This window comes from Littorina saxatilis, linkage group LG7 (assembly GCF_037325665.1).
Source record: "Littorina saxatilis isolate snail1 linkage group LG7, US_GU_Lsax_2.0, whole genome shotgun sequence".
Lineage (NCBI taxonomy): Eukaryota > Metazoa > Mollusca > Gastropoda > Littorinimorpha > Littorinidae > Littorina > Littorina saxatilis.
In genome coordinates, this window is record NC_090251.1 from 18,561,801 (window position 1) to 18,578,279 (window position 16,479).

At 44.9% G+C, this 16,479-nt stretch overlaps 1 protein-coding gene across 1 annotated transcript in view; it reads left to right on the forward strand.

Moving 5' to 3' along the window:
• LOC138971950 (neurogenic locus notch homolog protein 2-like) overlaps nt 1-16,479 on the forward strand; it is a 33,610-nt gene that overhangs the window by 11,801 nt on the left and 5,330 nt on the right. Inside the window, exon 4 of the mRNA XM_070344796.1 lies at nt 6,539-6,652. Coding sequence (XP_070200897.1) covers nt 6,539-6,652 — 114 coding nt within the window. The remainder of the gene's footprint in view (nt 1-6,538; nt 6,653-16,479) is intronic.

The following is a 16,479-nucleotide window of genomic DNA, read 5'->3' on the forward strand; positions in this document are numbered from 1 at the left end:
TTCGTGTGGCTTTCCCGTTCAGTTCTAAGTTACTACACTGCGCTGTCCACTGCGCTGAGCGTCTTCGGATATATTCCCGGCGTTCTGTTACTGTTACTATTTTTAGAAGGTCAACGCAGTGTACAGAACGTAAATTGGACCCGTAAATTATCCTCACTGTAAAAGTGCAAAGGTCGAATCAATTTATAGCCACGCGAAAAATACACTGTCATCTATCTCTCTATAGATACGGCTTCTCTGTGTTTTTGTGTGTGTGTGTGTGAGTGTGTGTGTCTCTATGTAAGCAACACCTGTGCATTGTTCAGTTCTGTTTGTGATGTGGTCTGGCGGCTTTTGTGTAATTATATGTACTGGCCTTCCTTTGAGAAGCCATAACTTGCTCAGTCCTGTTTGAGTGGAGTTCGCCTCCAAAGGTGATTAACACGGTTACATTCGTCGACAAGGATGGGACTCGATATGGTCAGGAATGGCATTATGGCCACTGAATCATTTTCGTGCTGTTCCCATTCCACGAATCTGGGAGGGACCTAAGCTTGGCGGGTCCATTGTTCGTACCCGGCGAAGCCGGCGTACGGCTCTAAGTACTTCTTCCCGGCGAAGCCGGCTACCCGGCGAAGCGGGTATTCATTCTAGTTATATATATATGTATAGGTTACAACACGAGTGGTTTTTTATATGGCTTGTATTTCAGTCAAGACCCAGCGGATGAATATCATCGGGAGACACGAGCCTTTGGCGAGTGGCTCTCGATTGATATTCCCGCTGGGTCTTGACTGAAATACAAGCCATATAAAAAAACCACGAGTGTTGTAATCTGTATATCCCATTCTACCATCAAACACAAAGTGTAGACTACTAGCGGCACTGTTGCGATCTGTGGAGTGTGAAACAGTGTTTTCAGCGAGACATGGCCTTTTTGCAACCTTAAACTAAGTGACCGTCGCTGAAAAAATAAAACGAATGAGTGCATCTATAAGTACGCGGTAACACTACTTTCAGACCGTTTAAAAGCGTTAAGTAAAGGTTCATAAGTTGCAAGAAAGTAATGAAGTCGTATAGAAATCCATTTAGTTGAAGCGCACAATTCTTTTGCGTTTCAGGTCGGCGGAACGGGGAAACCGGTTTGGCCCCCATTTGGCTTACTCGACTCGATTCAGAATCGATTCCACGTTGTTTTTTTCGAACGCATTATTATACAATTAGTCTTATTGACAGAGAAGCAAATTTTAGGGAACACATATGTAGATTTAACCATTTGCTCCCTATTTGAAATGTATCTACATGATAAACTGTTTTGCGAGTGTGTTTGCATGAACCTAAACTGGTATGGGTGCGAGGAAAACAGGACCCAAGTCTGTCACCGCCGCTTGATTGCATTTTGAAAGAATATGACTGGATTACGGAAAAATACACACATGTTAAGTTCTTAGATACCTTCATCGCCAATGTGGACTTACTGCAGAGCCAGGCAAAAGAGTAGACTTGCTCGCAAAACACGTGAAACAGCTGATGATAGCGAAGCCCAACCGTGCCAGGTAAGGACGGTCTGACAGATTCTCAAAAGTCGTCTGCTAACGAAGCAAGGGGAGGGTACTCGTGTTTTTGTTTTGGTTCGCTAGCATCTGGTTATCTTGTAAGTTGAATGTTCGTTTTTTCCCACCTGCATTGCTTTCATAATGAAAGAAACGTTTGCTTATTGCATCTCATACATCAGATCAGTTCTGAGATTCATTTTTGCGTGCAACTGATATGGTTTTCTGAGCCGTGCAATACGATTTTGGAACTTCATACAAATGTGTCACATTGTTCGGCGCGAGGTCAAAGGTCGGGAGCAAAGTAGTTCTTCGCCCAAATCGGAATCTGCACTATCATATATTTTTTTGAGTCCATGATGTATTTATTGAGCTATAAAAATACAACATATATACCCATACTGAAGTAACAGAGACAAAGAAGGGAGGTCATGGGATATATATATATATATAGAGAGAGAGAGAGAGAGAGAGAGAGAGAGAGAGAGAGAGAGAGACAGAGACAGAGGGAGAAAGAGAGAGAGAGAGAGATTGAGAGGGAGAGGGAGAGAATAGAGAAGCGTCCTGTTATTATTCCATGAACATTTCACATCGCTCCGGCTCAAAACTCCTGACGAGCCCTGATACTCCGTCACGGCGGAGGGCTGACCGTGCACCCAAAGTAGGCATGGGTCAAGAAAACTTTCCTCGGACTTCAGGGTCATTGAAATCAGCGCTAATCCCAGAAGAAGATGGAGTTTATAAGCTCTTACTTACAAAAAAGTTATAGAAAATGGTATTTTCCCTCGGTTTTCTCTCGGTTCTATCTGGTAATGACCTTGTTGTGACCTTGAAAATTGAGGACTGTTAATCAGATGATTGTCATGCCTAGAGATGCGCCAATACCAGAAGAAGATGGAGTTTGAAAGCTTTTACTTACACACAAGTTGCAGAAAATGGTATTTTCCCTCGGGTTTCCCTCGTTTTTACCTGGTAATGACCTTGTTGTGACCTCCACAATTGATGTCTGATAATCGGATGATTGTCATGTCTAGAGATGCGTTAATCCCAGGAAACAATTGAATTTGAAATCTTTTTCTTGCAAACAGTTGCAGAAAATGTTACTTTCCGTCGGTTTTCCCTCGTTTTTGCCTGGTAATGACCTTGTTGTGACCTTTAAATAACGCGAGAGTCAACTATATTTTACGTATTGTAAAGCGTACATGTAGCCCTAGACGCGTGTAAAGTCTCAAAGCTCTAGCTTAAGAAACGGGCGAATAATCGAACGCAGTGTTAAGTTGTTCATCTGGGAATTGCCTTGAAGACAGCCAGCCTTACGCTGACGATCACGAAGGCTCTCTTGCTACTCAGATGAGTCAGAAAGTTCATTTTTCAAATATTCAGCATCATTATATTGGCTCTAGCTCTTATCAGAAATAATGCTACCTCTGAAAATAGAAATACATTATGCTCTGAACCAGATTGAGGAAGACTATTCCCATCTGTTATGTTTTGTTTCAAGCTGTAAACACTATCACTAGCAATTTTACCATAGCATTAAACCAAAAGGCACCATTAAGTTGTCATATTTTGCTCGTGCATTGCTAAATGTATGTAGATAAACTTTGAAAGTCAGAAATGGGGTTCTGGAAACTAATCATGTCACACTGAACTCGCACCACAAAGCGACATTTTCTCAGGAAACGTCTCGCACGCTTTACTGGGCTGGGGGTTAGGAAGATTGGAAGGTCATAGTGACATAGTATATGGTTCAAATCCATTCATATTTTACAGATATTATGTAAAGACATCATCCTTGACGAAAATATATCCATTGAAGCCAAACAACAATACTAGTCTTGTGTGAATTTATTTTTAATCAAAACTTACCTACATTTTGGACGACGTCTTTCCTGGATTTAGGGTAGGGTTCATAATAATGATACTGTCACCAGCATCCTCGGCCAAAGCAGTCGCAAATTGTTTTGTGATAATCAAAAGATACCAACTAACACATTTATATGTAAAACGTACCAGTTTGAGTTCGTAATTTAGCTGAGAACTTCTTTTTTCAGAGGCAAGCGTCTGAAATGCTCGTGCATCACTCTTCAGGGTATAGTTGAATTTTGACTGAAAAGAGAAAGTGCGCCCTTGAATATTTCTTGTTAACATCGATTTTTATGTTCGGCAGGCCCCAAGCTTTCAAAAAATACCCATTTGGTTGAGTCCGCTTTTGGGTGCACGGTCAGCCCTCCGCCGTGACGGAGTATGATATTTAAACCATTCATTGTCCTGCATAAGTTCAGGTTGAGGTTAGCGTTTGTTTGCATTTGAAAAAGTAATGAATAATTGTTAGAAGCTGTCAAACGTCTAATTGACGGTTGATTCATTTTGTTTTTATTCGATGAAAAATTCACATCTCTCCGGCTTAAAACTCCTGACAAGCCCTTCTATTTAAATCATTTTCTATCCTGCATTAGTTCAAGTTAAGGAAACTAGCTTCCATTTCTTCTTGCACGTGATTACGGGTTTACTTTTGACATTTGATGCGACTGAGACGCGCTGTTCAAATCTGTCTTTGTCAATTTGTGAACAGCTCTCACCTCTGATGTGAACCAGACCGTGCCAGGCGCCAAAGCGTGTATGTTAAAGAGACATGAGACTCTGCCACTTTTTCCCCGGGCTTGGAAATGACCAAACAACCTCGCTTCACGGACAATTTTTGCTGACTGGCACCAACAAGATTAAGATAGGCCGTGTTCTACCAACAGAGTGTAGTAGGAATAACGATACAGTTTTTATTTCTTTAACTTTTTTTAAATTTTCTTTTTTTCCTTTTATTATTTATTTATTAGAATGATTGCATGTTACAGGGCTTGTTACATCACTCGATGTTGCTTCATTCAACTTGCAGTAGGTTGTCAGTACATACCCCGTTCTCCATTCTCTCCCTCTCCCTCTCAATCTCTGTCTCTCCTCTCTCTTTTTCTGTCTCTGTCTCACTCTCTCTCCTCTGTCTGTCTGTCTGTCTCTCTCTCTTTCTCTGTCTGTCTGTCTCTGTCTCACTCTCTCTCTCTCTGTCTCTCTCTCTCTCTTTCTCTGTCTGTCTGTCTGTCTGTCTCTCTCTCTCTCTGTCTCTCTGTCTCTGTCTCTCTGTCTCTGTCTGTCTGTCTGTCTGTCTCTCTGTCTCTCTGTCTCTCTGTCTCTCTGTCTCTGTCTCTGTCTCTCTCTCTCTCTCTCTCTCTCTCTCTCTGTGACTTCTGTCCTTCTTACCACACAGACAGACGTACACGTAACATGCCGACACCTTTCCACTGGACTCCTCATTGTGGAAATCTAGTCTGAGCGCGGAAGGCGTCAAACAACAAAAACAAATATAGCCTAAATGGCATGTTCATAATCATCAAAACTAACATGCATGAAGGAATGATGTAAATTAGATAATGATAGCATTATGCTGATCTATTAGGGGCTTATTCACAATCGATTTTAGTCTGATGGAATTAGTCATTTGTTTGTTTGTTTGTTTGCTTAACGCCCAGCCGACCACGAAAGGGCCAAATCAGGGCGGTGCTGCTTTGACATATAACGTGCGCCACACACAAGACAGAAGTCGCAGCACAGGCTTCATGTCTCACCCAGTCACATTATTCTGACACCGGACCAACCAGTCCTAGCACTAACCCCATAATGCCAGACGCCAGGCGGAGCAGCCACTAGATTGCCAATTTTAAAGTCTTAGGTATGACCCGGCCGGGGTTCGAACCCACGATCTCCCGATCACGAGGCGGACGCCTTACCACTAGGCCAACCGTGTCGGTGGAATTAGCCATGCTAGTAAAGAAAAACAAATAGGAAACAAGTCGCGTAAAGAGAAATCAATACATCTAGTCAATCTGTGGGCTTAATACTATGAAACTAAACGCACTGCATATTTTTTCTCACCGAGAAATCATTCGCTGGTCGAAACCCTGCGGCCGAGACAGCGCTTATCTAATTATATATCCACATTGTCCTGATAAGTGATAACACAAAACAATTGAACCTGAATTGCTAAATCAGGAATTTCGTGATTTTTGAGCTTGTTGTCAATCCAATCCGAATATTTTCTTTCATCGGAGTGATTATGTTTTGATGACAAAATGTTGTTTCCTAACAAAAAGATTATTTGCTATTATGGAAATCATAGATTTTTTCTGAGAACACGGGTTTCCGAGTTTCAAAATGATTACTTGCTGCTGCTGAAGTGATCCAATTTTTCATGACGAAACGGGGTTTCCCAACCGAAGGCTTAATAATGCTACTGTAGGACTTATCAGTTTTTCATGACTTTACGGTCTCCTTACAAAACAAACAGGTTTTGTTAATTGATCAGAGAACTGCTCAGAGCCCACGCAGTGCTGCTCGACTTCAACATTTTTTTGACGAAAATGTTTTGTCTAAACTGCTCCTAAAGTTAAATAATTTACTTCCTCTGTTGAAACCTACGCTAACTGCATGCATTGAGACTCGCAACACAACCAAGGTAGTCCAGAGACGTTAACAGGTTCTTTTGGTTGTGCGACTGGGCCTAGTGTATGAGAGGGAGGGGCTTCCGAACTGAGGCTGGGTTAAAGGGGCTGGCCAGGCGCCGGCGGGGAATCTGGAGAGTCTTGAACCCGGACCCGCTAAATGACGTTGTGTGTGTGTATGTGCGTGCACACACACACATGCACACACACACGCACACGCACACACACACACACACACACACACACACACTCACACACACACATACACACACACACACACACACACACACACACACACACACACATACATGTACACTATCACCCTCGTCTCGATTCTCAGTGAAGGTGAACACATTTAGTCAAAACTTGACTGAATGTGAAAAGGAGATTTTTTCAGCGGTTTCCTGCAACAGAACTTATCTGTCGACACTCCTTCTGTCACCAATGATCAATTCTTTATGTGTTTTCTTTTCTCGATGATACTTTCTCTCAATTATGCTTGTGAATCCTCCTCAGGCTCCAAGGAAGCAGTGTCCTGCTCCAAAACCAGTGACTGTGGCGACCACATGACCTGCAACACCACGTGCACTTGTGACGACATGTATGAAGTAACGTCACTTAGCACCTGTGGTAATCTTGTTTTGAAACATTTATTTATTTACTTTTTAGACATTTTGTTATGATTGTAAGCCATCGTTGATATTTTAAAACTTAATTATACAAAGGTGTACTCGCGGCTTCTTTGGTTTTTTTGACTAAGGGACAACGCGGAACACAGATGTTTTTCTTTGGCTCGTTTTATTTAGTTCTTTTGATCTGCGTCCGGTGAAAACTGCACAAGTGCAACAGAAGCGATACCAGACTATAAAAAACGTCGTCACGGCAAATGTAAAACCAAAAAACGCGTGCGAAAGCCGAACGCGTCAAGGCCACGGTCACACTAAGAAAATAGAAACTTTACTATGAATTTCAACCTTACAAAAAACGCAACTTTAGCGGATCAAACAGAAACGAAGATTTAGACTTAATAAACACAGTTACACTTTAAAAGTTAACGAAACTCGAGAAAAACACGGCCCCAACGCGAAAGACGACCGCACACCGAAAGAAGATTACTTATAAGTATGTCAATCAATGGAAAAAGTAGAAAACGTTACATATCAAAACATTTCTAAGTTACGTTTAACAAAAGGCAATATAAACGGAGTTACAGCACTCAATCACTGCAAAAAAAAAAGGAAGCAGAAATGAGAAAGACAGAAATACTGAACAGAGAAAGAAGGAGACAGAATGAGTGACTAACAGACAGTGAACACCAAAGGATACAGCTCTGGACAAAAACAGGTGCTAAGGAACGATACAGAGCAATGGTACATGCAAATCTTTATAAACAACATTAAAGAAAACGCGTACATACCCTATATATGGCGTCAAAAACCAAACAAAAGCAGTCACTCCCTGTTTACTCCAAACAAAAGCCGCTGAGAGCGAAACGAATACGACGACAAAACAGTGACGTTTTATGATGACGTAAAAACTGGACTGACGACACGCTGACTTTGTACAACATAATTGAACACACGGGTCAAGAAAGACAACCTACGGGATTAGAAAAAGTAACTTTCCAGCGGTTCTTTCCCTTGGACCAAAAACTTACAACTAAAACAAAGGAAGCAATTAAGCTGAAGGCTTACCTAGCAAAGGCCAAACGATTAATAAGAACAAACAAGGGTGGAAACTATAAAGCTCACAAATTAAAAGTCACTAAAGGAAGGACAAAGCTCTTACAGTCTATCTCTCTGTGCACTGAGAGAACAACCAGGCTTAATTGAGGAAGATAAGGGAAGTAGGGGAATCAGCAGGTGATTTAACAGCACAAACGGCGGTTTACGGACTATATATGTGACACGCAGAAACAAAGAGAATAGTAAATAAAGTGAAAGAAAACCAGCCCACACACAGGGGCAAGAACACCCCCGGCCTTGACACATCAGAGTCAACCAAAAAAAGGGGTTAACAGGGTTACCTCAAAGTGCCAGAACGAAACTTAAAATCAGTTCAAATACTACGCCAAATTTGTTTTAGCGCGACCAAAAAATCCTCACAATCTTTACGTTCAAAACCAATTACATCATAACTATGATGCTTGGTTACCTTACGATACTTCAAATACCACGCCAAATTTGTTTTAGCGCGACCAAACTGAATTCCTCACAATATTTACGTTCAAAACCAATTACATCATAACTATGATGCTTGGTTACCTTACGATACTTCAAATACCACGCCAAATTTGTTTTAGCGCGACCAAACATTCCTCACAATATTTACGTTCAAAACCAATTACATCATAACTATGATGCTTGGTTACCTTACGATACAATTGACTGGTCAACTACGTCTCATAGTTGCTACAGACCTTCACCTCATTAGAATATTCCTATGATTTAGGAAACGATCAATATTTAGACCCTGGTAACGACTCAAAAGGCAGACTCAAAATACTGTTATAGCTGTAATCATGAAACACATGAATCAAACCCGAAGACAAAGGATACTCAGTCTCAAAGCCCTTCTTAGGCTTCATTTGTCTCTTTACAGACAACAGTGTTCAGCAATCAACGAAGTGTCACTTGTCGCACACAGACAACGGTATCAGTTTGTGAATAGGCCTGTCAAGCGACGTATGGTGGACAACCAGGTTTCCCTTGCGGTCCTTGCTAGTCACACCCAGCTGGATTTGGACCGAGCGAACCAGCCCGTCATGACCTGGATAGACCTTCTTCACTCTGGCGAGCTTCCAGGAGCCGCGTGGGGTCCCTTCGTCCATCAGCAGAACGACGTCGTCTTCCTTCGGGACATCCTTCTGGTGGAACCACTTACGGCGCCTCTGCAGAGACGCAATGTACTCTCCTCTCCAACGAGCCCAAAACTGTTCAGCGAGGTACTGCACACGACGCCATCGTTTTCTGGAGTACAGATCCTGTCTCTTGAACTCGCCAGGAGGGGGAAACACGGGCTCGGGTTTGAGCGTCAGAAGGTGATTGGGGGTCAAAGGGTCGAGGGAGGTGGGATCTTCCAGATCCTGTGTACACAAGGGCCGGTTGTTGATGATGGCGGCGACCTCGTGTAGAAGAGTGGCGAGAGTCACAGTCGACAGCTTTTCAGAGTGTTCACACAGCAAGCCCGCGAGGACTTGACGGACAGTACGAATGAGCCTCTCCCACACTCCACCGAAATGACTGGCGGATGGAGGGTTGAAGGCGAACACGCATCCCCTCTGTAACATGGCCTCGTCAACTTTCATCTTGTCCATCTCCTTGAAGGCTTGGCGTAGCTCTCTGTCAGCACCAATGAAATTGGTGCCCCTGTCACAGCGTATCAGCTTCACATTACCGCGTATGGCAATGAATCTTCGGAGCCCACAGATGAAGGCGTCAGTGGAGAGGTCTTCCAGTGTCTCTAAGTGGACGGCTCTGGAGGCGAGGCATGTCAATATAAGGCCGTATCTCTTCACATTCCTTCTTCCGTCCTTGACTTCGAAAGGGCCGAAACAGTCAAGACCAGTGTTTGTGAAGGGCGGGGCGGCTTCGACTCTGTCACTGGGAAGATTGGCCATTTTCTGAGAGCTTGGTCTTCCTCTTAATCGGGCGCAGTGAATGCACCGATGTATGACTGATGAAACGACCTTTCTGGCACCACAAATCCAGATACCATTGGACAAAAGAGAGCTCATAGTGGTTGTTCTTCCCATATGTGCGACCTTGGTGTGATGGTGTCTAGCCAACAGCAGTGACATGTGACTGTCCTTGGGAAGGATGATGGGGTGCTTTACTTCGTACGTGTCTGAAGAGTGATCGATTCGTCCACCCACTCTCAAAAAACCCTTGTGATCCGTAAAGGCGTCAAGCCGACGCAGCTCCGGATGAGTCGTTCTTTGACCTGAGGGGTAGTGCTGCTCTTGGATGCTGATGACGATTTTCTTGAAGGCCAAATCTTGTGACGTTAACGACAAGGGCGTGGCAGCTGCTCTTGTCATTCTCCTTTGCCGAGCTCGTTTGGCCCATGACAACAGACGTGTGACAACCCGGATCAGTCTGTTCAGTGATGAAAATCTCCTGACGATTTCTTCGCAGTCGCTGTGCGTCTCAACCTGGACCTTTGTTTGGTACGCTTTGACTTCAGCGTCATCATGAGCGACTGAAACGTCTGGCACCTCGTACGACACTGGTTCACGCTTGAGAAATTCAGGTCCTGAATGCCAGTTCGAGTTCTTCAATTCAGCCACGCTCAAGCCTCTGGAAGCGTGATCAGCAGGGTTTTCCTTCGATGCCACATGATGCCATTGTTGGGGCTTGCTGAACTCCAGGATTTGCTGGATGCGATTGGCCACAAACGTGTGGAATCTCTTGCTTTCATTGTACAGGTAGCCAAGTACGACTCTCGAATCAGACCAAAAGTGATGTAGAGCATGGAGATGTGCAAACTCCCTTTGAAGAAAGCGAGCGATCTTCACTGAGAGGACAGCAGCCTGAAGTTCAAGACGTGGCACAGTGACAGAACGGACGGGAGCCACCTTAGATTTGGCCATGACGACGGCGCAGTGAGGTCTTCCTTGTTTGTCAACAATCCTGAGGTAGGAGCACTCTCCATAACCGACAGTGGAGGCATCTGCAAAGTGGTGAAACTCTACCAGGCGCCATGGCAAGACTGACTCGGGGAAGTAGTAGCGTGGGATGGATATCGTTGAAAGGGCAGTGACGTCACATAGCCACTCACTCCACTTTACTGCCAGCTCGACAGGAAGTGCTTGGTCCCAATCAAGACCACTCTTGCAGGCCTCTTGCAGAATCATTCTTCCCCTGAGCACCACGGGAGAGATCAGTCCGAGGGGATCGAATATGGAGGCGACTGTAGAAAGTACGCCCCTCTTTGTCGATGGTTGGTTGTTTGGTTTGTTGAGAAAGTTCAAAGAGTCTGTCGCAAGAGTCCATCTCACTCCCAGAGCTCTTTCCGCTGAGCCTTCTGTTTTCAGGTCCTTGTTCACCTGAACAATTTGAACAACTTCAGAAGGGGGGAAACTCGTCAGCACCTTGGGTTCGTTTGAGGCTATTTTGTGCAGCCTCAGACTTCCTTCCTTGCAGATTTGACGTGCGCCTTCAAGGACATCAACGGCATCTGAAACGTTGTCGTTCGAGTGGAGGCCGTCATCAACGTAGAAGTCTCTCTGGATGAACTCTGCAGCCTGTGGGTTGAGATGGGAATTGTCCTGAGCCAGCCGCCTCAGGGCAAAATTTGCGCAGCCTGGTGACGATGCCGCTCCAAACAGGTGTACTCTCATCCTGTAATCCTTTGGCTCTTGGTTTAGGTCATTGTCAGGCCACCACAAGAATCGTAGGTAGTCTCGGTGTCTTGGGGCAACATGGAACTGGTGAAACATGCGTTCAACGTCGCATGTCACTGCCACGGGTTTCAGTCTGAACCGGCAGAGAACTCCGATGAGTGAATTCAACAAGTCAGGGCCTGTCAGAAGGTGGTCGTTGATATTAGTTCCTTGGCATTGAGCGGCGCAGTCAAACACCACCCTCACTTTGCCTGGTTTGTTAGGGTTGTAAACCCCATGGTGCGGAATGTACCAGCAGGAGTCTGTCTGCAGCTCGTCGTTGGGGATAATCTCAGCATCGCCCTGCTTGACCATATCTTGGACAAAGTTTTTGTACAGAAGAAAGTGCTGGTCGTCTTTCTGAAACCTTCGTTTAAGGTTCATGAGTCGGCGTAGCGCGACATGACGGTTGTTTGGCAGTTTTGGGTCGTCTTGCTTGAAAGGGAGAGGCAGCTCATAATGTCCCTCATCATTGACCTTGGTGTTCTCAGTCAGGATCTTTATGAATCGATGGTCTTCTTGTGATAACGGCTGTTCATTAGGGCAAGCAAAGTCTTGTTCCATCATCTTGATCAGTTGTTCATTTGTGGCTTCCTTTGTGCGAAACCCGATCGACCCATTGTGCAGTGAGCTTCCTGCTGTTTTTTCCTGTTTGATGCGAAACACTTGAGCGGCATGGTCAGGTTCCTTGTCGTAGCTGGCGGGCATCTGTCCAAGTATGCCCCATCCAAGTCGCGTTCTCTGGGCGTATGGCAAACCTGGGTCACCGTACTCAATCTGTAGGGGGCGCAGCGCTTCTGAAACGTTCACTCCCAACAAGAGACCTATGGGAACGTCAAGGAAGGGCGGGAACTGCTCACTCAGATGGCTCAGATGAGGAATGTTTTTCACGACTTCACAAGTGGGAACGTGTCTTTTGTCCACACAGAGTTCTTCTTGAGAGTATGCTGTCGGGACGTCAATGAAGTCTTGGGCGTTGTATGCTCTTACTCTCAGGTCTGAAAGGGCGTGACACCGTACGGTTTCTTTGGACGTCGTGAGTGTCGAGAGGGTGAGGACAGCATCTCGTTTATCAAGGTCAAGCTTTTCAGCTACTGTGTCAAGGACAAAGGACGTGTCGCTCATGGTGTCTAGCATGGCGTATACTAGTTCTTCCTTCTCGGGATGGGACCTTGCGGAGACGTAGACAGGAATGTACAGGGAGTAGAATCTTCCTGCGACGTGTTGCTCGTCAGAATTTTCAGTTTTCAGGCACCTCGGTGCATCGACATCTGTCTCCACCCGTTCTTGACCTACAGCGCAATACGCACTTGCTCTCTGGGCTTGTTCCGCATGGTTGTTCTCTTTAGAATTAGGGTTATAATCAGGGTCGTGCATCCCGGTGACATGTTTTCCTTTGCATTTTTGGCAAGTAACGGTCAACTTGCAGTCTCGTGCACGGTGGGTAGAACGGAGACACCTGAAGCACAGGCGCTCCTTCATCGCAGTCTCCTTTCTTTCCCTGTAGGGGATTGAGGCGAATTTCTGGCACTGAGATAGGAAGTGCATCTCCTTGCAGAATAGGCAAGTCGGCTTTCTAAATTGACCTTGACTTGCAGAGTCGTTCGAGTTTGACTTCTCTTCAGCAGCAGCTGTCTCGCATCGACCTTCTTCTTGGGAGTGTAGGTTGGTGCTGAAACTGCCGACCGATCTGCCTGCTTTGTCCGCTGCGGGGTCCTGCATCACTGGCTTCTTAGGCCCCAGCGAGGGCACGTGCTTGAGGGCGCTACTTTCAAAGTGAAGAAAGTCGACAAAGTATTGGAAACTAGGGTACAAGCGGGTATCTCTCTTCATGGCTTCCACTTTCCGTGACCAGGTGTGCATGAGCGGACGAGGTATCTTCTGAACCAGCCTGTTGATGTACGACGGGTCATCGAGAATGCTCAGACCTCGAATCTTCTTGGACATCGCTTGACATTGACGCAAGTAGTCGGCGAAGCAGGTCAGTGCGGTACAGTCATTTGACTTTATCTCTGGCCAGCTCTCCAGCTTCTCCTTGAGGGACTCCGAGATCGTATAATCTTCACCGAAGCGGTCCTTCAAGATGTCCAAGGCTCTCGTGTATGATGTTTCACTAAGTTCGTAATACAGGTCACCCACAGCCTCCTTCGCCGGGCCTTCTACGTGGTCTCTCAGGATTAGCATCTTGTCTTCAGGCCTCACGGCGTCGCTGCGGACTAGGTGTTGAAATGCCGCAATCCACGCTGGGTAAGCCAGCGGATCTCCCTTGAAAACAGTAGGCCGTGGAATAGGAAGTCTCGATATTGTGAGAGCCTCCGCTAGAGACTTCACCAGAGTTTGCGACTCTGCCGAATGCGGGTCGGAGCTAGGGTTTGCGTATGCGGGCACGAAGGGAAGAGCTTGGTTGGACAGACGCTGGTCATAAGCGTGGTCCTGGTTCCAGGGAGGAGGCGCACCATAATACGTCGTGCCGTTATAATGCTGTGGGCTTTCCTTCCTTGCAGGAAATGGGTTTTGCTGAGATGTAAGCATAGTCTCTTTACGTGTGTCTTGAGACTTGCTGGTTTGCCTGATGCCTTGGAACTTGTCACCCTGGGGGTGAGAGTCAGACGTAGCATTAAAAGATCTATCAGCCGCGACTACGTCAGCTCCTGGCACCAGACTTCCACCAGTGCGACCAAGGTACAGGTCGCGCACTCGATTCAGCGCTGGAAGCTCGGACAGTGAAGAGTGATTTTCATCCTTATACTCTTCATCAAGGACAGCGGCGGCAGCTTGAATAGCTTCCAATTCCACATTCATCATGACTTGCTCATTTTCTGTTTTAAGTCTCGACAGCCGGTCTTTCATCTCGTTCATTTTTCTCGTTTTCTCTGCTTCCTGTACTTTCCTTTGAGCATCCTCTTCCTCTATTCTTCGCTGCATTTCTAATACAGCTCTTTGTCTCTGCTCCAACTCGGTCCTAGCTTGCTGACGCACTCTCATGGCAGCGAGGTCTGACTTCAAAATTAGCCTTTTCGAGCCTGTCGATGAAGTCGACTTCAAGCTGTGTACACTCAGTGTTCTGCGCTGAGCAAAATCCTGGACGGCGTCAGTGGGGTCCATCGTATTAATACTTGCTGTCTTGGTGGTCTTGTCCCCCGACTATATGGGTTTTCACTGTACTCGCGGCTTCTTTGGTTTTTCTGACTAAGGGACAACGCGGAACACAGATGTTTTTCTTTGGCTCGTTTTATTTAGTTCTTTTGATCTGCGTCCGGTGAAAACTGCACAAGTGCAACAGAAGCGATACTAGACTATAAAAAACGTCGTCACGGCAAATGTAAAACTAAAAACGCGTGCGAAAGCCGAACGCGTCAAGGCCACGGTCACACTAAGAAAATAGAAACTTTACTATGAATTTCAACCTTACAAAAAACGCAACTTTAGCGGATCAAACAGAAACGAAGATTTAGACTTAATAAACACAGTTACACTTTAAAAGTTAACGAAACTCGAGAAAAACACGGCCCCAACGCGAAAGACGACCGCACACCGAAAGAAGATTACTTATAAGTATGTCAATCAATGGAAAAAGTAGAAAACGTTACATATCAAAACATTTCTAAGTTACGTTTAACAAAAGGCAATATAAACGGAGTTACAGCACTCAATCACTGCAAAAAAAAAAGGAAGCAGAAATGAGAAAGACAGAAATACTGAACAGAGAAAGAAGGAGACAGAATGAGTGACTAACAGACAGTGAACACCAAAGGATACAGCTCTGGACAAAAACAGGTGCTAAGGAACGATACAGAGCAATGGTACATGCAAATCTTTATAAACAACATTAAAGAAAACGCGTACATACCCTATATATGGCGTCAAAAACCAAACAAAAGCAGTCACTCCCTGTTTACTCCAAACAAAAGCCGCTGAGAGCGAAACGAATACGACGACAAAACAGTGACGTTTTATGATGACGTAAAAACTGGACTGACGACACGCTGACTTTGTACAACATAATTGAACACACGGGTCAAGAAAGACAACCTACGGGATTAGAAAAAGTAACTTTCCAGCGGTTCTTTCCCTTGGACCAAAAACTTACAACTAAAACAAAGGAAGCAATTAAGCTGAAGGCTTACCTAGCAAAGGCCAAACGATTAATAAGAACAAACAAGGGTGGAAACTATAAAGCTCACAAATTAAAAGTCACTAAAGGAAGGACAAAGCTCTTACAGTCTATCTCTCTGTGCACTGAGAGAACAACCAGGCTTAATTGAGGAAGATAAGGGAAGTAGGGGAATCAGCAGGTGATTTAACAGCACAAACGGCGGTTTACGGACTATATATGTGACACGCAGAAACAAAGAGAATAGTAAATAAAGTGAAAGAAAACCAGCCCACACACAGGGGCAAGAACAAAAGGCTTCAGTCAAAATTGTTTTAGCGAAAATTATAATGACACTTAGTGGTAGTAGTGGTGGTGGTGGTTGTGAGAGGGGGAGGGGGGGGGTCAACATTCTTGCTGGCACAAAATCCAAATGAATCGTCAATTAAGTTGTAATGCTTCAATACTATTGCCGGACCGCAAATGATCGGATGACAATATAAGATGCATGTTTGGTGACTTGTTGGCAGACCAGCTTTTCTGTTGGTCCGAGGAGACCATATCGTCTTTGTTTCATGTTTATCGGCCAAGGCCGAAGGCGGAGGTTGATAAAGATGTAACGAAAGGCGATGTGCTCCCCGAGTACCAACAACAAAATGCTGGTCTGACAACAAGCCACTAAACATCGTTTTTAATCATCATTTTGGTAGTGCAAAAGTACGCACAATCACCCACAGGGAGCCTCATTTTTAAAATGCAATTCAGGGCCCATAAGCGCGTCAGAAGTTCAAGCGATCGCGTCATAATTAAATGAGACGTCAAACGTAAACTTTACATGCACAGAGCTGCCGTCATAATTAACTTCTCTGTTATGTGTTTTTTAGCCTTTTCGTTGCGCAATGATTGTTTGCGCAGTTTATTTCCAAAATGCCCATGAGTCGTCGCGTTAATTTTTAACATTGATTGCGGTTTTGAGAGGGA